Source organism: Cynocephalus volans, chromosome 12 (assembly GCF_027409185.1).
Source record: "Cynocephalus volans isolate mCynVol1 chromosome 12, mCynVol1.pri, whole genome shotgun sequence".
NCBI lineage: Eukaryota > Metazoa > Chordata > Mammalia > Dermoptera > Cynocephalidae > Cynocephalus > Cynocephalus volans.
The window spans coordinates 9,201,830-9,229,728 of NC_084471.1; the positions used below are offsets into that span (position 1 = coordinate 9,201,830).

The 27,899-nt window shown below is 50.1% G+C and overlaps 1 protein-coding gene across 1 annotated transcript in view; it reads right to left on the reverse strand.

The window, feature by feature from the left end:
* The window catches only part of ACO2 (aconitase 2), a 51,856-nt gene that overhangs the window by 685 nt on the left and 23,272 nt on the right, over positions 1-27,899 (reverse strand). The window contains exons 2-17 of the mRNA XM_063074654.1: positions 23,317-23,453; positions 18,578-18,836; positions 14,967-15,059; positions 11,464-11,622; positions 10,994-11,144; positions 9,526-9,630; positions 8,346-8,437; positions 7,267-7,372; positions 5,557-5,714; positions 5,326-5,399; positions 4,676-4,787; positions 3,528-3,650; positions 3,092-3,247; positions 2,027-2,218; positions 922-1,054; positions 253-374 (exon numbers count right to left, since the gene is read on the reverse strand). Coding sequence (XP_062930724.1) covers positions 253-374; positions 922-1,054; positions 2,027-2,218; positions 3,092-3,247; positions 3,528-3,650; positions 4,676-4,787; positions 5,326-5,399; positions 5,557-5,714; positions 7,267-7,372; positions 8,346-8,437; positions 9,526-9,630; positions 10,994-11,144; positions 11,464-11,622; positions 14,967-15,059; positions 18,578-18,836; positions 23,317-23,453 — 2,172 coding nt within the window. The remainder of the gene's footprint in view (positions 1-252; positions 375-921; positions 1,055-2,026; positions 2,219-3,091; positions 3,248-3,527; positions 3,651-4,675; positions 4,788-5,325; positions 5,400-5,556; positions 5,715-7,266; positions 7,373-8,345; positions 8,438-9,525; positions 9,631-10,993; positions 11,145-11,463; positions 11,623-14,966; positions 15,060-18,577; positions 18,837-23,316; positions 23,454-27,899) is intronic.

Below are 27,899 nucleotides of genomic sequence, written 5' to 3' on the forward strand. Positions count from 1 at the left end.
AAGAGCTGGGTGGCACCCATGGGGGCTCCTGGAGCCCAGAGGGTCCTGTGTGGGGAGGGTCTGTGTGCCTAGCCTGGGCTGAGTGGGGAGTTAGGAGTGGAAGGAAAATTCCCTTCCCCCCTAGGGGGGTTGCCTGGAGAATTTAAGGGCCCTTCCAGCTGGAACAAAGGTTTATGGGAAGAGCAGCAGTTGGGGCAAGGTGGCTGCCCCCCCACCCCTCAGGAGGGCCTTGGCCTGCTGCCCTCCTCTGACCTTGCCAGGGGCAAAATCCTTCAGGCCCTGAATGGTCAGCTTGTCCACGGGGTGAATCTTGTTGTAGTCGGCTGGGTCAGCGAAGGTGAGGGGCAGCAGGCCCTGCTTCTTCAGGTTGGTTTCTGGAAGGCAGAGGGCACATTCAGTCAACGGGAGGCCAGTGCCCCCTCCTCTGCACGGGGAAGCTCACCAGCCCAGAGAGCTTCCTTTTCTAAGTCCTCTGGGACACACCCCTAGTCCTTACACCTGGGACAATCCTGGGGCAGTGACAAGGCCCAGATCTGCTCCACTCCCAGCAGGTGCTCCCTTCCCTGAGGCACCAAAACAAGTGTGCACTGGCGCTGATGTGTCTGTGTGGCCTTCCTGATAGCCACACCCACAATCAGGAAAAACCCTTGGGCTGTGTACTGGATCTCAGCCGCTCAGGTCTACAAGTTGGGCAGCAGGACGTGCTTGTGGGATGGGGGCTGTGGGCATCACACTCGTGCAGGGCAGACCCGAGATGGGGCAGGGGCTGACAGCCGGTGGGCTGTGGGGGACTCAGGAGCCGTGGGCACAGCCTGGGGGCCAGGCATATAGCTCCAGGCCCAACCAGGTCACTGGTGGGGTGGGTGACTTTGGGCTGTTGGTGAGAGGAAGCAGATGGGCTGGGCATGAGCTGTAGCTCACCGTGGATCCTGGCAAAGCTCTTGGTGATGATGGCCCGGCCCCCTAGGTGGCGAGGCTCCAATGCTGCGTGCTCCCGGCTCGAGCCCTCGCCGTAGTTCTCATCTCCAATCACCACCCACCTGATGCCGTGTTTCTGTCAGGCAAGCAGGGGTGAGGTTATGAGGCAGAGGTGGGCCCTGTCCCCCACTGCCCCTGCGCACACTCAGGCTCAGGGGTTGGGGCTGGAGACGCCCTTCCTCACCTGCCCAAGGGCGGGTGAAATCGGGTGAATCAGGCCCAAACTAGGCCCTGAAGGGACAGAGGTGGGTCAGACCCAGCCCTGCGTGCCTGCCATGCCACCCGTCAGTGTTCCACAGGAGGCAGGGGTGTGTGAGGGCCACAGTGCAGGACCACAGCCCAGAGCAGCATGTGGTGGAGGCAAGAGGTACGGGACTGCCCCCACAGCATAGGGACAGCAGTCACTGCAGAGCCAGTGGTATGGGCTCCTGGTTGGGGAGTACACCTTCCCTGGAGCACCCTGCCAAGCCACGAGGGGGTGCCAGATGACCCTCACCCTGATACACTAGGACTCAGGTTCAGCCCTGGTTCTCTGTTTTTCAAAGCAGAAAAAGGGAATAGTTCTGGCCCCTGGTGGCACCTCTGCTTCCCCAGCCTTGTCCCCCGATCTTCCCCCCACCCCCAGCTCCAGCTCCTGGCCTCAGACCCCCTCTGCCTGCTCGTGTGTGTGGCCTTGTGTGGCCCTTTTCTTCTCTGAGCCTGTTAGCCTCTGCCTGAGCCAGTCCCTCTTCCTTGCTTACAAGATGTCCTTCAACCCTCTTCTTGGGTCTGGGGCCAAACACCTCCTGAGAGCTTCTATAACTGCTCCTGGGCAGTGCCTCCTGGGTGCACGCCCCGGCTCCACCCACCTGAGCTGTGCTTCATTCTTTCTCTGCCACAAGAGAGCAGCTGAAGGCCTTTCCTTTCCTCCTTCCTTCTGGAGGACAATTCCCTCTGGGCTTGGTCGGCCTCCCCCCCAGCTCCCACTCCCCTCATGTCCTCCCCGTGCCTGCCCTCCAGGCCCTCGGGAGAGCGGCGTCAGCACTGCTCCCCATCACTGCTGACCTACCTTGTAGTAGCGGGCGGTGTCAGGGACAGGGCCAAACTCCTGGGTGATGGCATTGCGCACGGAGTTGGCCTTGCCATTTTCGATGTTGATGGCACCAATGAGCAGGTTGTTGGAGATGTTGTCTAGGTGCCCACGGAACTTGAGCCAGGGGCCAGCAGCTGATATGTGGTCAGTGGTGCACTTCCCTTTAACCTTGGGGGGTGCGCAGAGAGGAGAGAGGTAGGGTGTGGCCCTTGAATGGTGGATGAAAGGAGAAGCCTTCCAGAGGCCCCAGCACCCAGGACATAGGAGGGGCAATGAGAGAAGCAGGTCAGGCTGTGGACACGTGGTCTGTGGTCCCGACGCTGCTGCACTCAGGCCAAGTGGGCACAGGCAAGGCTATCACCCACCCCTCAGAGGCCCCAGGCTGCTCAGTCTCCAGGACAGGATACTTCCTCATTGGACAGGCCACTCAAAGGAGGCACAGGCTGACAGGGAGGACAGGGACATTGGTTTGCCCACCCTTCAGGCCTAGGCCCCAGCTAAGTGATGCCCAGGCTGGATCAGCCACAGACTTCATGCAGACGCAGACAAAAGGGCCCTGGATATGTCTGGGCCTGGATGGTGACTGATCAGTCTCATCTGTCACATGGGCTTAATACTAACTGTATCACAGAAGTGCCTGGAGACCCCTTAGTAAACAGCATAAATTAACGTCTGACATGGCTCTGAGGCCTCTGGCCACACCACAAAGGCTTGTGTTTGCTCAGCTCCCACTAATGCCCCACTTGGGGGGCAGGAAGAATCAATGGCTTCAGGAGCCTGTGTGGTCAAGCCAGAGGTGTGGAAACCTGCTGTGCAGAGTCTCACGTGACCTTCTTGCCTTGCCTCTGCTGCATTCTCCTGTCTGTATGTGCTAGAGGTGGCTCTCACCAGCTGCTGCCAGGTGGCTGAGCGCCCAGACAGCAGCTGGCCAGATCCAGCTCCACCCAGCTGGACTGTGGAGACAGGCAACAGCAGTCTGTGATGCCCTCTCCTCTATGCAGCCAAGCCTCTTTTCCTGCCTCCCCCACCTCTGCTGCTGACCTTGATGAGGATCTGCAAGTCCTCCAGGTCTTTGCCATCCCACTTGTCGAAAGGCTCCAGCAACTGCAGGCGCTGGCTGGTGGGGCTCACGTCCACCCGCTGCCCACTGCTGTCCTTGGGTGGGTGCTGGTAGGTGTCCTGCCCCGGGTCAAACTCCTGCAGCAGGGGATGGGGACGTGTTGGGTGCCAAATCCTCAGTCCCCACATGAATGGGTTCTCATAGAAGGCAAGCTCCCCCAGGGCCTGGGCCTCTCTCCCCCAGGGAATATAGCTGCTTTGATCTTGTTAATGATCCCTGCCTGCCCAGGAGAGGCCAGACCCAGGTGCTGGGATGTTGGGAAGGAAATACCACACAGCAACTGGCAGTGACCCTGAGGCATCCAGGCCGAGGCAGACCGGTGGTGATTAACAGCAGAGGGTGGCAGCGCCTGCTCACCGCTTGGGGAAGCTCATCTGCATCTGGAGCCTCCAGCTTGAACTTCTTGCCATCTTTGCCTGTCAGGAAGTCACTCTCCGGATTGAACTTGAGGGTTCCCGCAATGGCCAAGGCTGTGACAATCTGAAATGGAGGTGGCCGGTTTGTTGGTTAGAACCAAATGCCACTCCTATTTTCTCCACCTCAGCAGAAGCTTGGACCAAAACTGAGAATGGAACCCAGGAAATTTCCATGTTCCAGAGTCCTGCAGAGGACTCAGGAACCCAAGGGCTACCTGGCCTCTACCACTCCCACTGGGGCCTGGAGCCTGGAGCCTGGCACTCTCCTCAGAGCTGGGTCACCTCTGTTACATGCACTCCTGGCCGGAGCAGGCACAGGCCCTGGCATAGAAACGCTGCTGAGATAAAAATGTTCCTAAGTGGGCAGCATGCTGGAAACATGGAAAGGGCCATTCCTTCACTTCTTTAGCAAGCAAAAGAGTTTCTGGAACACTTATAAACAAGCAAGTCAAGGGACACTGGCCATGTGCCAGTGATGGCTGAGGATGAACACCCACCAAGCTCCTGGGCTCTCCAGCTCACTCAGCGCCCACAAGCAGCAGCGAGGCCTAACTTTTTTTTCTGGAGGCTGGCAGGTACAAGAATCGTACGGGAATCAAACCCTGGACCTTGGCGTTACCAGCACCACGGTCTAATCGACTGAGCTAGCCAGCCAGCCTCACTTTTTTTTAACTCTTACTTTGGATCAGAAACTGAAAGCTGTCTTCGCATACAGTGCTGACAGGACTACTGGGGCACAGAGAAGGCAAGTGACTTGGCCAAGCTCACACAGCTGGTTAGAGGCAGGGCAGGGATTTGGCCCAGGCAGTGAGATTCCAAATTCCATGCTCATAACCACTAACTGCACAAAATAAATATCTCACAATCTTGCGACAGGAGGAGAGCCAGGCAGTAAGTGCCAAGGGACCATGATGCTATGGGGCTGGGAAGGCCCCTGGCTCTTGGTTTCCACTTGGATAATCCCTTGCCCCACAATGCCAACCCTCCCTCAGCATCCCTGTGAGCTCGGCTGCTCTTGCCCCCGGCCCTGTCTCCCCTCTGACCTGCCAGGAGCAGGGCTCTCAGGCTAGCTTGGCTGGGCAGTCTCACCTCCGGGGATGTGACAAAGGCATGAGTCTCAGGGTTTGCATCATTGCGGCCCGTGAAGTTCCTGTTGTAGGAGGTGACGATTGTGTTCTTCTCCCCCTTCTTGATGTCCTTTCTGCGAGGTCAGAGGGGACAGGGTAAGGGATATCTGGCCTTGTCACATGAAGCCTGATAGGCCGGTTCCTACAGCACATTGCCTGGCTCATAATAGAGGAGGGGGAAATGGGAAGACCCTGAAAAGGTTGCCTCCTCCCTGGGACTCTCGCATACATAACAGGAGGGAACCTCAGGATCACTGGGCCTTGCCTGAGACCACATGTAAGACACAGATGGCCCAGATCAAGGCCTGAGTTTCCCAAGCTGGGGCCACTGCCTCCTCTTAAATGGCTCTGTCGGGGCTCCCGGCTGTGTTCTGTTAGGATGAGGCCTTGCTGGCTTCTTCCTGCCAGCCCAGGCTTCAGCCAAGTGGCCACTTGGTGCCTTGGCAGGGCTCTTGCTCTTTACTGCCAATTATGTCTGGCAAAGTTTTCTAATGTACAACAGGCCCTGGGTCTTGAGTCGATTTTCTCCACCTCAGTAATGTCTCCCTTCAATTTCTGGGGCTCTGTACCCCAGTACACAAGGGGTTGTCCTATCAAAGATGGGCCTCTCACCTGTCCCACTGGCCAATGCAGGGGCCACAGGCATTGGCCAGGACGATGCCGCCCACATCCCTCAGGATCTGTGCCTGCAGGGAGAGGAGGACAGGGAACTGTCAGTGGCAGGCAAGTTGCTGATGGGACCTGACCAGCCCCTGCCCAATGCTGTGGCTTGTCCCATCCTGAATCCACATTACTCATCTGCTGGGGAGTGGGGGCAAGGAGCAGGGGCACGTGGGCACTCACGTAGCCATCCCGCTCAATGGTGGCACGGATCTGCTCGGAGCCCGGTGTGATGGTGAACTGTGACTTGCACTTGAGTCCGTGTGCCAGTGCCTGCTTGGCCACAGCAGCCGAGCGTCCCATGTCCTCATAGCTCGAATTGGTGCAGCTGCCAATCAGACCTGGTGCATTGAGGGTGGTGGGGTCAGGGATTAGGAGGAAACAGTGACCAGAGGTCTCCACCTGTCCTCAAACTATCCAGACCTGGTCAAAACAGTTCACCAACTGGGCTGAGCCAGGCCAGAGACTGTTTTTAACAGACAAATTGGAAACGATCCAAATATCAAACAAGAAAGGACAGGCTTCTCATGAGATAGTCATTTGAGAAAAGACACTGTAACCATTGACCATGACACTTAACACAGGTTAGTAGTATAACCCATTTTTACAGTAATATCGTGTGCATGTGTATGCGTATCAGAGGGCTTATACTAACATATTTACAGTGATCGTTGCTGGGTGGGGACTGGTAGGAGATGCTAATTTTCTTTTGTACTTTCCAATATTTTTTATAAGTTGCTTTATAATCAGGGTAATAATGAAAATTCTTTTTTTTTTTTTTTTTTAAAGATGACCGGTAAGGGTATCTTAACCCTTGACTTGGTGGTGTCAGCACCACACTCCCAAGTGAGCTAAGGGCTGGCCCTGAAAGTTCTTTTTGAAAAGTTTATCACAGGGCTGGTCTGTGGCTCACTTGGGAGAGTGTGGTGCTGATAACACAAAGGCCACGGGTTCGGATCCCTATATAGGGATGGCCGGTTAGCTCACTTGGGAGAGTGTGGTGCTGACAACACCAAGTCAAGGGTTAAGATCCCCTCACCGGTCTTTTTTTTTTTTTAATTAATTAATTAATTAGTTTGTTTATTTTATCAGTTATTCAAAAAGTCGATAAAAACTGAATGAAAAACTGAACAACACAGACTGTCTACAGATCAAGACAGTCTCTCTTATCAATTCAGCAACTTACTTCCTAATTATTAAACCAAAGAGTTTTAAAAATTTACTTCAACTAATAAGCGTGAACACATTATATAGCACTTACTTTATGCCAGACACTGTAGAAAGCTCTTTTCACATATTCAGTCATCATTCCTCCCCACAACTTTAAAGGGAAGTCCAACTATCACTCTTGTTTTACAGATAGGGAACCCAGGCACAGAGGGTGAAGGAGCTGTCTCAGGGTCAGCCAGCTGTTAAGTGGCAGAGCCAGGATTCAAACCCAGATCATCTGGCCCAGGGGAGACACACTTCTCAGCCGCATTGTATGACCTCATGACAGCAAAACATACCAATGACACTGACGTACCAGTATGTCCACATATGTCTAGCACATAAAGGAAATAAAGCAGCATGGTTGAGATGATTAAATGCTTGTAAGACAGAGAAATACATACACATAAATATGTGCATGTACAGAGAAACACAGCATACCCCTCAAAGAGCTCCTAGAGCTTTTTTCGGTGGGGGTTGAGATTAGGGGTGTTATTCTTGTTAGTAAATATTATCTACAATGAGCATATTTTTCTTTATACCAGGAAAAAGTAAATTTTTTAATGATAACCCAACTTCAGAAAGTGCCTGCTCTAGGAAGCGCCACACAGTAAGCACAGGCGACTGCCTGCAGCCCTGGACACAGCCACTGGCCCTGAGACCGACAGGCTGGAAGGTGCTCACCCACTCGGATGTCCAGAGGCCATCCTTCCTTCTCCGCCACAGTGCCCACTTCGGCCACAGGGTGAGCCAAGTCAGGGCTGAAGGGTCCATTGATGTGCGGCTTCAGCTAAAGAAACGAAGACCCCAGGAAAAGAGACAGAGAGGAAGGAACAAATCTTGGGGTGTGGACAGCCTCTTTCCACAGCCTCATCAGGTCCCTGCAGAGAGAGGCCAAGTGCTGTTCTTATGGCCAAACCTCATCACAGGAAACACCTGAGCAGTCAGCACGGCACACACGCCAGCTCCTCCAGCCCTCCAAGGCTGGTCTTATCTCTACTCTGCGATGAAGGAACTGAGGTGACCTGCCTTACTTTCAAGGTCACATAGCTAGAAGGTGGCAGAGGCATGTAATGAATCAAGGTTGTCTGCTTCATAAGTCCATTATCTCCCATACTATGTTGCTTTGGAATCTTATGACAAAATGGACTTAACCAGACGTTTTACATGCGATAATAATACACTAATAAATGTGAAGCATTTAGCCAAGTGCCTGGCACACAGTAAACACTCAATAAATGAGTGATTGTTATTACATGAATTAACTCATTTAACTCTCACGCCTGCGTTAGGTTTTACACATGATGAAGTGAGGCCCACAGAGGTTAAGTAACTGCCCAAGGTCACATGGCCTAATGTATGTCACAGAGCAGAGCTGGGACTGAACTCATGACGACCGGTTTCTGTTTGTCCAGACTGCCTTTCTCCTGGCTCTCCCAATACTTGCTTTGGCCTGTAGGTCTCAGGGTGCCAAACCCTGGAGGGCAAAATCTTGGTTTCTGCTAAAGCTGAGGTGGGGCAAACTAACCCCAGTTTCTGATTCACCAGCCACAGCCACCTCTGCTCTCTTCATGGCAACATCTCCCTCCTCCCACCCCACCCCCCATTCAGCCTGATTAGGCAACAGTTTGCAGGGGCATTGGGGACCCAAGGGCCCAGGAGCCCTGCCAGGTATGCAGGCAGGACCTGCCCTGGCCCCTTCAGTGCCAAGAAAGCAGTATCCCCACCCTCAAAAATTCCTTGAACCCAATTTCCTTCCTTACCTCATTGAGATTAATTTCAATCACTTGGTCATAATGGCAGCCAGGGTCAGGTACCAAGTAATCCTTGAATTCATCAGCTAGACTGGCAATGTCTGAAATCAACAAGGGAAGTATTGAAGCTCGGGAAACAGAAATTGGTCTTGAGATTTCATCCATCCATCCATCCGAGTCATAGTTACCTGGCACCCACCAAACACTAGGCCCTGGGCACTGACTGGCCCAACAAAGGAACAAAGCAAACAGCACAAGACACTGTCCCTGCCCTTATGGAGCTGTCAGTGAGCTGAAGGTTACAATATCATACAACAGAGACACACACAGGGACACAGAGAAGAGGCACTGGCTGAGGTTGAGAGTCGGGGAAGGCTTCCAGGAAATGAAGAGCTGAGTGGTGGAGGAGGAGAAGTCACTCAATAAAGAAAGGGAGGGAAGGGCCTTCCAGGTGGGACTCATGTGCCTAGAGCTTAGAAGCAAAAAACTGAGGAGCCCTCCCCACACCCCCTAGCCTGGCTCCAGCACCCCACTTCCTCCTCTAAGCTTCAAAGAAGGCAAGCTAGACCCTCAGGGAAGTTGGGGGAGAGGAGGAGGTTGGGAAGGTAGTTATTTTTCTGAATGGTTTTCTCCCTCCCCCTGCAATGGCAGGAATCACAAACGGGAGAGACCCATGTCATTTCCAGAGCTTCCAGTAGGGGGCACCAGGGACCAGGCCAAGAAAACAGGTATTCAGCCACCTTTCCAGGTGAGGCAGGGGTATCTCAGACTTAGATGCCCTGCCCTTCAAAAGCTTAAGAGAGAGATGAGGGCTGGCCTGTGGCTCACTTGGGAGAATGAGGTGCTAACACCAAGGCCATGGGTTCGGATCCCTATGTAGGGATGGCTGGTTAGCTCACTTGGGAGAGCGTGGTGCTGACAAAACCAAGCCAAGGGTTCAGATCCCCTTACTGGTCATCTTTAAAAAAAAAAAAAAAAAAAAAAGCTTAAGAGAGCTATTGACACCCTACTCAGAAACAATAACAGACACCTAACCTTTCATACACTTTTAGGGGCTTCTGGGAGTCTCTGAAGCCAGTCTGATACCAGGTTAAGGACCCATGCCCTAAGGGGAGGGGCAGCTCTGTTTCCTGGGGAGGAGTATGCAAAATGACTATTCTGCCCACACCACCCTCCCCCTCCAGCTCACCTGCCCGACCAGTCTTGCTCAGGTATTTCTTCATTCTGTGGTTGTAAGGGAACACTGAGGTGGTGGCCCCGATTTCTGCACCCATGTTGCAGATTGTCGCCATGCCTGTGGAGAAACAGAGCCCGTGGGGCAGGCTGAACAGCTGGCCGTGGCTCCCACACACCTGCACACACATCTCCACCCCAGGGAGCTTCATCATGTCTCCCTCACTCACAGGGCCACCTGGTGGCAGTGGACTCATCCCTTAGGCCCAGGGTTAAAACCAAGGCCAGTGAAGGGAGGCCACGGGGGCCAGCACTCAGTGTTCCAGCTCTCAGAATGGCCACTGGGTAGAGTGAAGAGGACACAAGATTCAGCTTCCACAAGCTGAGTTCTAGTTCTGGGCCTTGCTGTCTTGCTGGGCAGACCAGAGGGCCACCCTGCCCCATAGGCTGAGCTGGCCAGGCACCACCAGGTTGTTACTGCTTTGCAGGTGAGGGAACTCACTCAGAGAGGTCCAAGGTCATGCCATAAAGCAAATAAATGTAGGTGCTGACACTCAGGTCTAGGTCTGTCTGGCTGGTATACTATCCTCTTTCAGCCACACCATGGTGCTATGTGGATATTTTTCTGGGGCTCAGGTTTTACAGCAGTAAGATTAGAATGACATCCACTGTCTGGACTACAGAGCATCATACCAAACTAGTGAGTCTCACTGATATCCTGACCGCTGTGAGAACACCTCCCTCAAGAGGCTGCTGGGACACAGGTATGGGCCTGTTATCAACTTCCCAACTGAGCTGTCCCATGGCAGTAAGAGTTAGCCCCCATCCCTGGAGGGGTACAGCAGTTCTATGGGGCTGCTGTGGAGATGAGGCAGGCAGCTGAGAAGCATGGATGGATAATCTCGAAGGCTTGCTCCAAGTTTCCCTGGATTTCTGAGGGTCTGGGCATTGAGGCCAGGACACCAGGACAGATAGGTAGGAAGAGGCTGGCTCCTACCTGGTCCTGAAGACTAACAGGCAATACTCTTCTAATCCCAGGGAAGTGAGCAAGGCTCAAACTCCAGCCAACGGAAGATGTGGGACTGCAGCTGCTTTGTGCATGAAGGCCTGGCTCTGATTGCCCATTCCCACCACTACCCCTGACCTCTCTGGAATTCTTCCACTTCACCCAAGGCAGCCCTGTGCTATGGCCAGGGCCCAGCAGCAGAAGTTGGCTCGGTCCCCTGTGTGTGACCATAGGGAAGTTACCTGACTCCTCGAGGGGGGTCTCAATCTCTTCATCTGTTTAACGAGGGGCCTGGACTAGACAATCCTAGGGTTGTCTCCAGTCTCACCTCTACCTCTTAAGTGTCTATCGCAAGACCGCACACTGACTGGACAGACTCTCAGGGGAAGTCCTTTCACTGCACTTCCTGCTGCTCAACTGGAGGTCCCAGTAGGCCCAGTGCAGGGCGAGGGCCACGTCATGCAGCTGCCTTCCTCACCAGTGCAGGAGATGGAGTCTACACCGGGCCCATGGTATTCCACAATAGCGCCTGTGCCACCTTTCACCGTGAGGATGCCTGCCACCTTCAGGATCACATCTTTGGGTGAGGTCCAACCAGAGAGGGAGCCTGTCAGCTTCACACCAATCACCTGAATAGGAGACAGGATGAGAGGGCAATTATAGGTCCTGCGTGGCTTGTGGCCATGTCCCACCAGGATGTCAAGGAGTCGACCTGCTGGCATTCACGTTTCTGCTTATTATTTTTTCTTTTTGGCAGCTGGCTGGTATGGGGATCCAAACCCTTGACCTTGGTGTTATAATACCATTTCTGCTTATTTACCCCTGTCCCCTCCAAAAACATTTGAGTCTGACCTATTCCCTCATCCTTCTGGGTCCCACAGTCTCCCATCCTTCCCTACCACCCACCACCTGCAGCCAGCCCAGAGTGAGTCCTTCCCTACCCCTCACCTTGGGGCACTTCAGTTCCCAGGGGATCCCAGCCATGACATCCACTGCATCAGCACCCCCAACTCCAATGCAGATGCCCCCCACGCCACCACCATTGGGAGTGTGGGAGTCAGTGCCAATCAGAAGAACACCAGGGTATGCATAGTTTTCCAGAATGATCTGAAAAAGAATCCAAGATCATAAGCTTAGAACCCCTTAGCAAAGAATGGAGATAGAACCCAATAGGGGTTTATAAAACTGCCCCCACTAACACTGGTCACCTGGCCATGCCCAGCCACTCCTCCAGAATGGGATCAGTGGGGGTAGCCCTATTTAATACAGGCCATCTCCAGCGTGGCCAGGAAGAGCCAGTCGGAGGAGGCAGGTGGCCTGGGCTACATGATGGTTGCTGCTGTCTGGCTTGGGCCTGTAAATGCCTCCTGTGCCTGAGTTTCCTCATTTGCAGCATAGTAACAAAAACACTCACACCATCTTAACCCAAGCATGGGGCAAGAACCAGATAAATTGGCATTATAAGAGTGTTTCTTGTGATGGGCCCAGTGACAAGTGTAACTGCTGAAAGATGCTACTGCTGACATTCTCCAGTGGTCCAGGGTGTGGAGTGTGTCTATCTGGCTTTGTCAGGATGGACAGTTCTTATAAACTGGCTCCAGTCCCTACGACACACCTAAGGACGAAGTACTGGGGACCCACTGGGAGCACAAAAGCATGAGATTTTCTACTCCTCAACTGTAAAGAAATACAGGTGACACCTTCCCAACTTCAGTATCCTGGAGGTGGCTCTGAGAATTGAAGTGACTGGCTCAAGAAAAGATGACAACTTGCCCCACACCTGTCCTATTTCACAGCGTTCCCTTCATCGAGGCTCTCCTCCTAGCTGGGAAGGCCCAGGGGGCGAGCGTTTTCCCCAAAACATTTGAGGAGAAAGGCAGTAGAGGTCCAGGGTCAGCACCAAGTGTGGCCCTGCCCACCACCTAGGCACCTCTCAGGTGCTGGACACTCTGAGGCTGCAAGACACTACTGGGAAGGCCCTAGGGCAACAACCTGCACCCTGGGTCTGAATTCTGGCCACACCACCTACTAGTAGTTGTGGGACCTTGGGCAAGTCACTTCATCTCTGCAAGCCTCAGTTTCCTCTTCTGTAAGAAGCAGCTGGAAATAGTGCTCACCTCACTGGATCATTGCGATGACTACATGAGATCACGTATATTAAGCATGTAATAGTGCCTGGGAGAGGCAATACTTTTATTTATTATTTTGCAGCAATATCTTTCATCTGAGGTTCTGTTGCTCATCTGTCTGGTGGAATTATGCCCCCACCCACGGATGCTGGGAAGGAAAAGGAGATCAGGGATGTGACCAGAGGACCGGGTGAGGGGTGGGCAGCTCTCTGGAGCAACAGAGAAGCCCCAAGGCCTCTGCCTCAGGTCAGGCATCTGCCTAGCAGACTCAGCAAGAACAAGGGGTCTCACCTCTTGGGGATACACAAAGTCAGAAGACCTGGCTCCCTCCCCAGGAGTGTGGTAGCTGGCTAGGAAGAACAGGCCAACGCTGCTTAACCTTTTGTTTCTCTGGCCCGCCCTTGCCTCAGCCATGTACAAAGATTTAAGACTAGTTAATCCTTAAAGCTCCTCAAAGTTATAAATGTCTGATCCATGAGGACTGGACACAGAATTCAGGACGGTCTACATGGTGCAGACACAAACGTGATCCACATCCAAAAGAGAGAGGTCAACGCAGACCCGAGGACTGCAGAAAGTATCACCAGGAAGCTGGTTGTGACAGTGACCTCTCTGGTCTGTGGATATGGCTGGGCAGATGGGGACGAGGGTGGGGGAGGTGTACTTTAGGCTGGACTAACATCTAAAACATAAAAGTGGAAATTCAGCCGTCCATCCATACACCACACACAAATACTATTCTAAACCAACTTGGCCCCAGGCTCAGAGCTAGACAGGAAAGAATAAGTCACAGTCCTTGTCCCCGCAGAGTACACACTGGGAACACAAGGTGAAGGGGTCCCATAGAGGATCACACAAGGGAGCTCTGATACTGGGCACGGGGAGGGGCAGGGAGGCTTCACAGAGGAAATCAGAAAGCTGAGATGTGAAGGAGGAGGATCTGCCAGGCCAACCAGGGACAGGGCATTTGAAGTGGAGGCAAGGAGGTTAAGGTCTGGTTTGGATGCAGTGGATTACAGCTGTTGATGGCCTGATGTCAAGAGGGAGAGAAAAGTAAAGCTGCACAGTACTCACAAGGTCTCTGGGATTTTCCTTTTAAAGGAACAAATACATCAGGCTGTACACCTAGCAGGTGGCCAGTGGCAGGTGTGAGATGCCATCTCTTATAGGCCCAAACTTTGGCCCAGGAGCTGCCAAAAAGGCCTGGGCATTTGTACTGAGATAGAATGGGAGACACCTGGATTGGGGTGTCCTGCATAAAAGAAGGCCAAGGCTGGGTCCACCTGACTCCCTAACCCTGCTGCAGAGAGAGGCTTTCTGGTCCCCACAGGCTGATGTGACTGCCACTTCCAGGCAGCCCCTTCCAAGGGTGATAGTTTGAAAATATAGAGTAGTGACCTGCTGTTGGCTCTTGTTTCAGAGTGGGGCAGTGCTGGGAGCTCACAAAGGGTTGGGTTACAGTCTGACTCAGCTCATCTTGAAGAGGCCCAGGAGGGAGGTGGGGAGAAGGGTCACCTTAGAAAGGTGCAAAGAGGCAGGTTTCATACTTACTTCCCCAGAAACACACACACCCACACTTACATTTACAGAGACAAAACTGTCTATTAAAAGAAAAGCCATCCTTGGAGATACCCCAGAGAAGGACCCCTGGCTGACACGGCCACGTGATCCATGGTACCTCCATCCTACAGGATATCACGAAAGGGCCAAAAAGAATCCGAGGAGTGGGAAATGAGCCAAAGTCTGAGGTTCTGTTGCCTTCTGTTACATTAACTTCTCTATGTCTCAATTTCCTCATCTGTAAGGTGTGGACAATAAAACTACCTACCTCATGGGGTTATAATGGGCAATGAATAAGTTAATATCTTTAAAGTGCTAGGTCTAGTACCTGACACATAGTATGTGCTCACGAGATGTCAGCTATCATGCAATAAGTGTTAATAATAACACTTGTGGAAAAAGACAACACAGAAAATAATACAATGTTCTATAGTATAGTTTACAGGAATATAGATGCTTGAGTACATGCTTAGAAGAAGGTGTAGAAAGAAACATGTTAAAGTTTTAGTTTACCTGGGTGGTTAGAAAGGATTATTTTAATTTCTTACGTGGAGAATGAGAATGTATAACCTGACACGATGCAAATTAATTTGAAAACAAAGGAGGAGGAGCCTAAGAGCAGGCTGAGGTATCACCTGGCTTCCCCTCAGCCCTCGTGAGCCTCGAGTCCCCTGCTCCTGCAGGCCTGGGAAGGTGCTCTCCGGTTACCTATGTGCAGCCTGGGCTCAGCCCCTTGGAAAGGCAAGCTGAGCCCTGCTTTACCTGGTGAATGATTCCAGATCCAGGCCTCCAGAAGCCCACGCCATACTTGGCACCCGCAGTAGCCAGGAAATTATATACTTCCTGGTTGATGTCCTATTCAGACAAAAACAATAACCACAGCATTAGTAAAAGTTTCTGTCTCAGGTGACCCCTGCCATGCCCTCCTTCCTCTACCCCACCTCCCACATGACTCCAAAATGCTGGCACTGTGAAGACAGGCCCTTTCTTGGAGACCTTCTAAAAATAATTCCAAAACAGCTTGGATGTTGGCCACAGTCTCAGCCGGCAGGCCCGGAGAGAAAGACGTGGGAGCAGAGCCCCAGTTCTGTGACACCTGGCCAGGTAGGTGGGTCTAGAACAAGTCCAAACTTTGCTCTGAGTCTGTTTCCTTATTTGTAGAAGGAACTGGGCTAAATAATGGCCAAGAGCTCCTCTGGCACTCAAGTCCCCAGCCCAGGCCAGCAATGAAGCCGCATGCCATGGCAGGGCTGTCTGCCTAGGACAGGGTGCTGAGGTGAGGGCAGTATTATAGAAGGATGCAGTGGAATCAGAGGACATCCCGGTCCCACCATGGCTCCCAGGGGGTGTTGATTCTCCATTTGAGCTTCGGATGCCTCATCTGAGCTGACGTTTAATCCCAGCTGACATTTCTTGAATGTCCACTGTGGAAATGGCACCATGCTAAACATCCTCACAACACACCTGGGAAGGAGGAAGCTACTGCCATCAAGTCCATTTTACAGATACAAAACAGAAGCTCAGAGGTGGGATAACTTGCTGGAGATCCCAGAATTAAACAGAGGAGCCAGGACTTAAAACCAGGCCTGTCCAACCACAGAACACAAGAGTTACATATTAATACACAATAAAGCTATCTCCTTCTAAGGAGGAGGACATGAGACTACATTAGAGAGAGCACCTAGGCCAGTGTCTGGCATGTGGTAGGTGCTCAATACTTGGTAATATATTTGATGGGCCCCAAATGAAAGGCTGTCAAATGGAGCACTATCCTGATAAAGCGGTCAAACAAAATGATGGGATTTCAACCAAACAAAATGATGGGATGAGCTGCACTCAATCTGCCTGCAATTTGAAGGCAGCTTCCTCAGAGGGCAGGGAAGGTTCCACAGCACAGCTGATGTGAGGTCAGGGTTCATATGGAAGTCATGGCTTGTCCCTGGACAAGTAAGACTGAAAACAGTAACAAAAGGCACAGGACCATTGTGGACTCTACAGAGTTCCAAAGGAAGAACTAGGAAATGAGACCTGCCAGCCTCTGGACATGGGAGGGCCGTGCTTCACAGCAGAGAAGGGACCCACTGTCAGCTCCCCCAGGCCCTAGATAAAATACTCTCAAAACCCCACAATCCCCTTCATTTAAACTCTGGACCAGCCATGCATCCTTCTAAGGGCCTATTTGATTCCCCCAGGTAAAAGAATGGCAGACAAAGAACTTGGGTCCCCAGAGCAGTTTCTTTCCAATTAATGATTAATATACTGGCTTTTTCCTTACAAATCAGTTGCCTGAAAAATTGGTGTTGAGGGCAGGAGGTTGTGGCCATGTGTCTGGACACCCATGCATGTGTGTTTGTGGAAGTATGGGGAGGGGGAGTGGCCCCAAAGTCTCAGCCTGAATTCAGCCTGGATGCCCTTCTGGCTGTGTGACCCTGGACAAGTCACTCAGCCTCTCTGGGCCCTAGCCAGAGTACTCTTTACAAATACATGGAAAATGGACCATATCTTTCCCCTTCCATGACTCCTAGGATGTGCCCATGGCCCTTCCCACAGCCCTCAAGGTCTTGCCTGCCCCCACCCACCTCATACCACCTTCTCTTCCACATACACAGCTCCAGCACTATAGGCCTCCTTTCAATTCCACAAAAGCATCTAGCTTCTTCCTGCCTCAGGGTCTTTGCATGTGTGGTTCTGCCTAGAATATTCTTCCTCCAGTTAATATCAACTTACCTCTTCATATCTCAGCTTATATGTTCCATCCTCAAACAGGCTGTCCCTTTCCCCCCCAGATCTAAATTAGACCTCTTTCTCATACTCACAGAGTCCTTTACTTTCTCTTCCAAGCACATATCCAAATTTGTAATGACCTATTTCTGTGATAGTTTAGCATCCATCTCCCTACTAAACTCTAAGATCCATGAAGACACAGCCCATCTGTCTATTCCACACTGAACCCCAGCACCTAGCACAGTACCTGGCATAAAACAAAAGTTCAATGAACATTTGTTGAATAGGGGCTGGCCGGTTAGCTCAGTTGGTTAGAGTGCCGCCTTGTAACACACCAAGGTCAAGGGTTTGGATCCCCATACCGGTCAGCCGCCCAAAACAAAACAAATTTGTTGAATAAATGAGGGAATGAGCTCTGAAATCCTATTATTCTGTGACTCTCATCTCCAAAATGTAGATTCTGAATCCAAGCAAGGTGAGGGCCAGCCCCTGAAAGCAGCGGTACTACTGTGAGCAGTTGTCCCCAGGGCTGAAGAGGACCCATGTTCCTGGACATGCGCAGCTCCCAGCATCACAGGAACTCCTGTAACATTACCTTCCCCGATACTGCTAGCATGGAAACCACCAGCAGGCAGGACTCTCCTTTCAGCTGAGTGGAAAAGAGCCGCTGTGCAACCAGGACACAAAACAGTGGGCCAGGGTGAAAAGAAAGAACTCGAATGGAAAAGCTGCCCTCAGGATTTCCCATGGGACTGTGAAGCTCTTTGAGGCGTGCTGACCCTGGGAGCCAGAGCACTTTCAATCACATGCCCCACTCTGCCCCAGCCAGCTGTAGCCCTGCCAGCATTCAGCCTCTGCCAAACGCCCCCCATCAGGGGCGCTCACTCCCACTGCAGGGGGTGGAGAGCAGGGAGGCCCAGAGCTGGGAGAGAGAGTCTTGCTATTGTCAAGAGCAGGCGCCCACAAAGGTACCACAGCCAAGCCTGGGAGAAGGAGCAGGAATTTGATTTCATAAAGAAGGGTGGGGGAATTGAAGGAAAAAACTCTTCTGTATAGCATACAGCCACTTCTGTCTAGTTAAGCAAAACTCACAGCAGAAGAAAGGCCCCCAGAGGTGGTTAATGGGTAAGAGAGAGTGTTACAGTGGGAGCTGTGGCCAGGTTTTGCCCTCATCACAGCCTCATTAGTTGTGGGACCTGACTGCATGGTGCTTTGGCTGCTTCCAGTTTACACACAGGGACACCATCTGGCCCACCTCACTGACAGGGTCCTCTGAGGGTCACAAGAGAGCAGGGGTGAGCATACATGCAATGCTGGCACAGATGTGCTGGGACAAGCCCCTCTCTGCTCAGGCAGAAAGGAAACTAAACTGCCCTCTGCAGAGCCACCAACCATAACACAGAAAGGAGCTTCAGTGGGGTAAGATTAAGGCTGATTCTTATTTTCTTTAGGCTTTCTCTCTATATATATATTTTTTAGCATCTTCACAATGTGCAAATGGTAGTTTTAGAATTAGAAAGAGCAAAAACAAGTCTTATAAACAGACTAAACCAAAAGGCCCGTTGGGATTTGAAGGCAGTGCCCTGGGTTGCCCCTGTGTGAGGGCTTTGCCTTTCATCCCACATCACACCCACATGTCTGCAGCTCACCTTGGCTCGGCGCAGGTCTTTCTCGCCCCCGAGCTGGGCCTCAATCAGATGGTCACAGTGGATGGTGGATGGCACAGCCACCTTGGGCAGCCCACTGCTGATGAACTGCAGCATGGCCATCTGGGCTGTAGCATCCTGCATGGCCACGCGGTCGGGCCGCAGCCGCAGGTATGTCTTGCCCCGCTCAATCTCCTGGTTGGCCGGGTCATCCAGGTGTCCATACACGATCTTCTCTGAGAGGGTCAGAGGCCGGTTCAATCTGCAAGAAGAGGGAGGGGTGGCCTGGTACCAACTGCACTACCTCCTGCCCACCCACGGCCTCTCCCAGGGCACCTGGCAACCTGGATGGCAAGCAAGGAGCCTCTGCTCAAGACTTCAAGTTCCACTTGGGTGAGGACAAGTCAGTCCTGCTCACTATGGCACCTCCAGCACATGGCATGGTGCCTGGCACTCATTAGGTGCTCCACAATCACTTGATGAACAAGTGAGTGACAACATCACAAGAAGTGGTAGGGTTGGGATTTTTAAAAGAATATTTGTTTTTCTAACATATTAATCACTATTATCTAATAAGTACCTACAACATCTATATCTCATTACTTAATCCTCATTGTGTTCTTGTCAGTTAATAAAACAACCAAGAGGAAACAGGCTCAGCAGAGTGATGTTAACAGCCCAAGTTCACAGCTATAGTCTCACCTTGGATCCTCTACTTCTCTCTTGTGCCCTCAGTCCCACTAAGACATAGGGGTTCGGTACCAGCATCCCCTTCACCCAATCTCCCCCAACCTTCCACCTCTGGTGTTGGATGCCTGACTACCCTATTATGCTAAAGCTTTTCCCATTTGCCCAACTTGCTCTCACCCCTTTGAGATCAGTTCTCAAGAAGAGACACCCAGTCACTGCATCCAGCCTCTCACTGGTCCTAATCTTCCTAGCCCCATTTCCCTGGAGGTCCCAACCCTTCCTTCCTCATAAAGGCCAAAACGGCAATCCAAGCCTGGCCCTTGCAGTGGGTGGGGGAGCTCTGTGTGCAGTCCCTGCCACCAGGATCAACTGCCTCCTCCTCACCAGCCTCCCACTCAGCTGGAGTCCTCCACCCACCTCACAGCTCCCTAATGACCCTCTGCTGCTGCCCACCTGACCTGGTTGCCCCCATCTTGAGACCTCCCAGGAAGGAGCAGAGTTCCTCCTACACCCAACAGGTCATGCCCTATTGTCTGACCCTAAGAAAAAAGAGTCAGACCAGGAGTCGGGAGCTCTGGATTTAGACCTGACCCATTACTAAACCCACTGAGTAACCAGATAAGCAACTACCCTCCTCAGGGAGCTCAGCACCCTAACTCTAAAGTCCAGGGCTTGGACTAGAATGGAAAGCTAGCATTTATACGGTTCTTTCTTTGTTTCTAAGATGCTACACTGAGGTATAATGGCATACAATAAACTGTGCATATTTAAAGTACACAGTCTGATAAGTTTGACATAGCACACACCTGTGAAACCAGCACCACAATCAAGATACTGAATATATCCACCTCCTCAAAGTTTCCTCCTGCCCACCCCATCCACAGGCCACTACTGCTCTGGTTTCTGTCACCACTTTCATGTATACAACTCATTTTATCTTCACTACTCAGATGAGGAAACAAGCACAGAGAGGTGAAGTAACCTGCCCCAGGTCATAAAACTAGAACACAAAGAGCCAGAAGTGTGGCTCTCCTGCCTGATGTGTTCTTTATGTTAGCCTGAACTGCCTCAAAACCTGGAAACTTACAACAGGGCCCAGCACAAAGTGTTGCCAATTACCAGTATGCCTCTGCTGGAAAAGCAGGGACACTTCCCCCTGCCACCCTAGCTTCCGGTCCCTCACCCCAAGTTTACCTAAGCCCTTGAAAGTAAGAATTCCCTAAGGCTCTGGCTCTGCAGGCAACAGCAGATCAACTGGAGATTCTGAGAATCTCTTACAGTTCTGCCATCATGAGAACCTTCAATAAAAATAGCAAGGGCTGGCCCGTGGCTCACTTGGGAGAGTGTGGTGCTGATAACACCAAGGCCACGGGTTCAGATCCTATATAGGGATGGCTGGTTCGCTCACTGGCTGAGCGTGGTGCTGACAACACCAAGCCAAGGGTTAAGATCCCCTTACCAGTCATCTTTTTTTAAAAAAATAAAAATAGCAATATTGGGCTGGCCAGTTGCTCAGTTGATTACAGTGCGGGCCTTATAATACCAAGGTCAAGGGTTCAGATCCCCAGCCAACCCCCCCCCCCGAAAAAAAAAGCACTAGCCTGAGCTACGGCCTGCCCCATTTGCAGCAGCACCTCTAACGTTGGTGTACGAGCAGTGACTCTCTGCTCAGAGCAAAGCCCCTCTTTCTGGGCCCCAGGGAAGATGAAAAATAGCACACAGGCTTAAAAACCCAAGCAAATGCCTGAAGCTGTATAACAAAGCCTGCTGGGTTCATCACCGCATTTCCCTGAGGATTAACTGAGGATGGCAAAATGGGTCCTCTATATTCATCTGTCCCTCGTTGCTCTGGATGACACAGTCCCAGTTCCCAAGAAGAGAATCAGACCTTTTCTGTCACAGACCCAGGGTGAAGGAAGAGTCCATCAGCAAATCCCCCGACCTTCTAAAAAATTCTTTACAATAGAATTCTTTTTAGAATAGCCTCACCATCACCTTCTTTCTCTATGTCAGGGTTTCTCAACCACGGCACTGCTGACAGTTTGGGCCAGATGATTCTTTGCTGTGGGACTGTCCTGTGCATTGTAGGAAGTTTAATAGTATACGAGGCCTCTCCCCACCACGAGTTATGACAACCAAGAATGTCTCATTGCCAAATGTCCCCCAGGGGACAAAACCAACCACCTCATTAAGAACCACTGCTCTGTGACAGCAATGAAGATAGAACCACCCCTGTCTGTACTCATCTGGAAAATGCTTAAAGTCACTGGACTTCTCTGACTAATGCAGGATTAGAAAAAAATAAGCAAAGGAAAAATATTTATTTTGTGTTAATTTTACTGATAAAATTAAAATCTAAAAAACTCCCAGTGTTGTTAGAGCACAGCTTCTAACACCAAATTCAGATCCCCACACAGGGCAGCTGCCAAAAAGACAAAATAAACAAATAAAAAAAACTTCCCACTGCCTTAAAGGGCATTTTGTTGTTGTTAATTGTTTAAAGCAAAACTAAATAGCAAAAAATACTGTTTTGTCAAGTTATCTCAATGCAAGCATCTATGTTAGCTCTTCTTCCGTGTGAAGAGCAAGGTGGTAAAAGCATTTTGCAGCCTAAAGGAAAATCCACTGTTTTTCCACCGAGCTATAGACTTGACAGCTCCAAGAATAAATCAAATATTGTTTCCTGTGGAAAAAGTACTTGTACAAGGTCCCATATTGATGGAGACAGGGGTAGGGTCTGAGATTCTGCCAATGCTGCCAGTCCATGGACCACATTTTGAATAGCAAGGCCTAAACCACTTGATTCAGAATCCCTAGGAATGGGGCCCAGGGGCTGGTTGTTTCAAAAGCTTCCCAAATGATTCTAATGTGCTGTCTAGATGAACCCCACAAGAATGCTGGAACACCACTGGGAAGCACTGAAGTCAGATAAACCGGACTTGACTTTGGCTCCACCATGTAATAGAGGTAACACCATAGACAGGCTATTTCCCCAATCTGACACTCAGTTTTCTTATCTGCACAGTGGGGTGATGGGTGTGACAACAACCTATGAGCGTTGTTGAGAAGAAGAGAAATAACGTACGTGAAGTGCCTCCACCACACTGGACACTCAGGTAGCTACAGTTACCATCTGTGACAAATGGTTAAAAGGTGATGCTGTGCTGGAGGCTTTTGGAGATAAAGATTGAGATAGTTCCTACCCTTAAAAGTGAAGTGAGGACACTAGTAAATAGGAAGCAAAGTGACAAGAGAAAGGGAGCATGGGATAGGGGTCACAGCACCAGACAAGGGCACGGAGACAGGTACCACACTCAAGCATTGTGTGGCTTTGGGCAAGTTGCTTCTCCACCTGAGCCTGTTCCTTGGCTGTACAACATGTATGCTCAGATCCGTTTTCTCCCAGCATCACTACGAACAGTATCAAGGAAACCACCAGGTTGGCAAGAGCATAACCCTGTTGCCAGTTGTTCAAGTTCCAAGAGCAGTGCTAGTTGGTGTGTACTGTCAGCCTCCACTCCTCATTCTCCTGTACCTTATTCATCCTCTGGGGGGAGCACGTAGCCCAGGCCCTGGCACACAGGACAGCAAGGCAAAGACAACGGCTACTTTACCAAATGAGGAAAATGAGGCTCAGAAAAAAGATGTGCTCAAGATCCCACCTGAGCTTTCTTCTGGGTCTCAGGCCCACGCACTGAAGAGGAAATACAGATGATTCTCCAGCTGCTCCTAGAGGGCTGGCTGAGGGTTGGCAGCCTGCCCTGCAAAGGTTGGGACGTTTAGGCCACAGCACCAAAGCTCACCTGAGAGCTTCCCTATCACCCATATCTCCATGCTTCTTGATAACAGATTCTTCCGTGGCAGAGAGGGCAGAAGTTCTACCACCAATCCAGAATCCCTTTCCTCAGCAGGGACCTCTGAACCTGATCACCTTGATCCTGCCATCATCCATCACCCATCTTGCACCAAGCACTTCCCATGTTGCCTGAAAGAGGCAGGCAGCAGAAGCAGCACCCTCAGCAGTCACCATGAGCTCCCACCCGCAGCCTTACCGTTTGCGAACAATGTGAATGTTCTTCTCTAGCAGGTCATAACGGATGTACTCATTGGGTTCAAAGTGGCTCATGGCCACCTTGGCCCGTTGGCACAGGACTGAGGCCACATGGTACTGCCGTACACCCAGGGCTTTCTGCAAGAAGAAAAATGACAGCAACTGTCAATGGAGTACTTAGGATAGTCCATCCCTGAGGGACAGCTCACTATGGTAAAAAAAATCAAGGAATTAAAATGTTAAGAGCTGTTCAGTGACTGCAGCCTCAGTTTCCTCATGAAACATAGGGATGATATAGCAGCCGCAAGGAACACAGCCTGCAGGAGAAAGTGCAAGGAATTTATAGGCAGAATTGTTGGGATCAACGTCAAGTTTGATCATGTAAGTTATATCAACTTAAGAAAAGCCCCCACTGCCTGAGTTCTAGAGGCAGTAGGAAATGGGGATATACCCAGCTCTAGTGATCATACAGGGATCTGGGAAGGTTAAGTGGGACCACATATGAAAGTTCTCATTAAACTATAAAGCACTACCCAAATCATAGCTATTATTCTGTCTACACTGTAAGTTTTTTGAGAGTTGGGATCAAGCCTAATTTATCTTATTTATCTCTGTATCTGAACTACCTGGCACATATTAGAGATTCAATACATATTTGTTGAATAGATGGAAGAATGAATGAGGAAAACCCCATGCTCAGGCTTTCCTCATCCCTTCAGAAGGTGGTACCTAATTCCCCTCTCCTTTAATGTACAGTGGACTTATTGACTTAGTTCTAATGAACAGCATGTGACAAGCAATGCTATGTGACTTCCCAGATTAGGTCATAAAAAGGAAAGCTTCTGCCTGCTTCGCACTGTCTCTTGGACTGCTCCGGGGGAACATAGTCATCATGTTGTTAAGACATTTGAGCAGTCCTGGGAGAGGCCCACCTACAGAGGAATGGAGGCTTCTTGCAATAACCAGCATCACCTTGCCAGGCATGTGAATGAGCCACCTTGCAAGCAAATGTTCCAGCCCCAGTCCAAGCCTTTAGATAACTGCAGCCTCAGCTGACATCTTGACTGCAACTTCTTGAGTGATCCCAAGCAGAACCACCCAGCCAAGCTGCTCCCAAATTCCTGGCCCACAGAAACTGTGAGAGATAAATGTTTACTGTTTTTTCAAGCCTCTACGTTTGGAGGCAATTTGTTATGCAGCAATAGATAAATGATTGTTATGATGGGGTCTGTACTGGTTAATTTTAAACTGTAGATGACAACCTTCGCAGGGTACGTGTGACCACGGAAGAATAAACAAAGCCAAAGAAATGATAGTGGGAAAGGAAGCTCTGCTTTCCTTCCAGGTGGTTGGTGTTCCATGTCTAGAAGGTCATACCCTTGGGCAGGGGAAGAGCTAAGCTGAAACCATGCCCCAGTCTCCCTTCTTTATGTCACCTGGATATTCAAATCCAAACCCTGCCAACCTCAGCATCTGAACCCATGATGGGTCCACAATTGCCATTCCCTGTTTGGGTCACCGAGTACTGAGAACAAACCACACTATGAAACAGCACCCCAACCGTCATCCATCTTAACCTAATCACAGCAGGTAGACTTCACCTAGTCCCAGTGTAGACTTCAGATCCACTTGCTCTCCAGTTCAAAATCCACCAACAGATCCTTACTACCTGCCTTGTTGGATAGGTGTGAAAAACCCATCAATCAAAGGACTTTCAACAGTGCCTATGCAGTACATTTCATCTACAGCTATAACCACCACCCCTGTGACAGAGGGGGGGAGTCCAGTGCATAGGTTGAACTGTCACCTCTCCCAGGGTGATGGAGACGTCAAGGATTACTCAAAGCCCATATCTCCAGAGCAGTGAGAGCCCCAGAAGGGGTTAATCCCAGGAACAATTCCTTCAAGAGAGAAGAATTCCTAGGAAATAACCCCGAACAAGGTTTTTCTCCCCGTTTTTATTCTCCAGGCAAGAAAATTACAGAAAAGGAACACAGGCTGTTACAAAAAGAACAATGAGATAATCGTGATAGCAACACTTAGTTTCCCCATGAAACTCAAAGAAACAGCCAAAGGCAAGATGTCGAACATCCCCCAACCATCAACCTTGAAGCCTTTAGCTCACATACTTTCCCATCATTAGGTTTAGCTGCACCAAGGACATCTGCCCTTAGAGCAAGCACTTTTTGCTGTTACAATTTTTTTTAATCTACAACAGAGACTTTAATCCTGGGAAAGTTTTCTGTTTTTCCCAAGCTTAGCGTTTCTATATACAATTCTAAAAAGTTAGGCAATTCTTTAAACTACAGGGCTGTGGCCCCACTAAGCTATAAGTTAGGCCCTGTAAAATACATTTGCTTTATTAATGTTGGTATCCTCCACAGTGAACTGGCAGAGACCAGGGTTGTTTTTGTTTGTTTGTTGCGGCTGGCCAGTATGGGGATCCTAATCCTTAACCTTGGAGTTACAAGGTTGCTCTCTAACCAACTGAGCTAAGCTGACAGCCCAGAGACCTGGGTTTAAGTTTGGTGCTGCTATTCACTGTCTGAGTGATCTTGGACAATTTAAGCACTCATTTCCTCCTAGAGCTATTGTGAGATCAGGACAGATTAAGTACTGAGTAGTTTCTATTATTATTATCCCTGTGCATTTATAAACATATACACAGCCTCCTCTGTGTTCTTCACACAAATGAAAAACTATACAAGCATTCTGCAACTCACTTTTTTCATGATTAACATATCTTAGACATTTTTCAAATATTTATATTCAGTTCTCTCTCTTAATTTTTGCAACTCAATGGCCCTAAGCTTCAGTTTCCTTAGAAATAAAAATAAGTGTAACAATACCTAGTATCTAGCACAGTTGGCAAAACAATAAATTGGAATCCTAATTATAGTATCAGGAACAGGCAAAGTCCCAACTCCCAACAGCAAGAGAACAGTTAAACAAACTACGGACTACATATCAATACATATCAACACTGAAATAGGCTTTAAGAAATAATGAAAATGATTGGGGGGAAAAATGGACAAAATAATATGTTGAAACAGAATACAATTTATGGGTAAAGTAAGAATATTTATTGAGTGCCTACATGAGTGCCTACATGTCTACATCACCTAATCTTCACAGCCACCCAGTGAAGTAGCTCCTATGATTATGCTATTTTCCCACTGAGGAAACAGGCTTGCATGGAGGATGAATGACCGAGGCCACACTGTAGCAAGTGGGACCCAAATCCAGCCTGCCTGAACAACTTGCCTGCCACTGTCCCAGGCAAGTTATTTAACTCCCTATGCCTTCCCCCCCAAAAAGTAGAGATAAACCTCATAGTTTTAATAACAAATAAAATTATCTACAATCTTAATCCTTAATCATGATGCTGCTCTGCTTTCCAACTATGGGAAAGTGTCTGTTCATAACAGCCAGCTTTGTCCAAGAGGACTTTCTGCCATGATAGACATGTCCTAGATCTGCACTGGCCAACATGGCAGCCACAGGATATGCATGAAATATGGCCAGTACAACTGAGGAACAAATTTTTAATGGTATCTAACTTTAATTAATTTACATTTAAATTACTAATTGGGACAGCTCAGGTTTACACATTAATAAGGACGGAAAGAGAGTTTTTAGGAAGCCTGAACAACTTGAATGTTTAAGTCATTTCCTTTGTAAAGGTGCTTATATATTTTTAAGTCTGAGACACCACCCCCCGCCCCAACGCCAGGAGTTCATCCCACACAACCACCAAAGTCCACTTATAATTAATTTCAGAATATTCTCCCTCACATTCAGCCCAACTCTGCTTCCTTGTACAGCTGTTCTTCAGTCGGGGTCTGCCCTCTGGAGCCAAATGAAATAAACCCAACCTCTCTTCCTCAGGACAATGATTCCCAGACCTCAGTTAAAAATATATAATCCTATGCCCCACCCAGGTCAAAGTCTCAGTCTGCAGGGGTGGGGTCCCTGCTGTCCTTTCTAAATCTTCTCTTCTCTAGGCCAATGGCAGCCCTGAGTCTTTTCAACTATCCCTTTACATGGCATGTTTCCAAACTCTGCAGGAGCTGACCATGCCCTGTGCTGAGGGCAAAGGGATCACCAGCACCTTTGTGTGTGGTTCTCCTCCACCTGAGGACAGCCCATCTCACTGCTGACACACACATCACGTCCACATACCCTTACACCTCAACTGCCACCTTCCTTCTTGAAGGTGTTGAGCCATGTTGTACCTGTGGACTGGGTTTTCTGAACCCACCTTAATCCTGATTTAATTTCATCATCGGTTTCTGTGCACCTCCAGCCCCTGTGGTCTACAGTTCTGGTCAGTAGCACCATGTCCTGACAGGCCCTCCCAATGTGTCTCAGCCACACACACAATAAGCACAATCCCCAGGGTGTTCATCCAAGTCTCAACACAAATGTGACTCATCCCAGGGCAGACATTTGGTCCGGGAAACACCAATCTATTTAGCAACACTCTTCAGGCCCAAGTATTCAACCCACTGCAATGATCATCTAACTGGACTGTCACTAAGTCCTCTCTTCTCTGTCTTATGTTAGGGACAGCCTGACTGATTC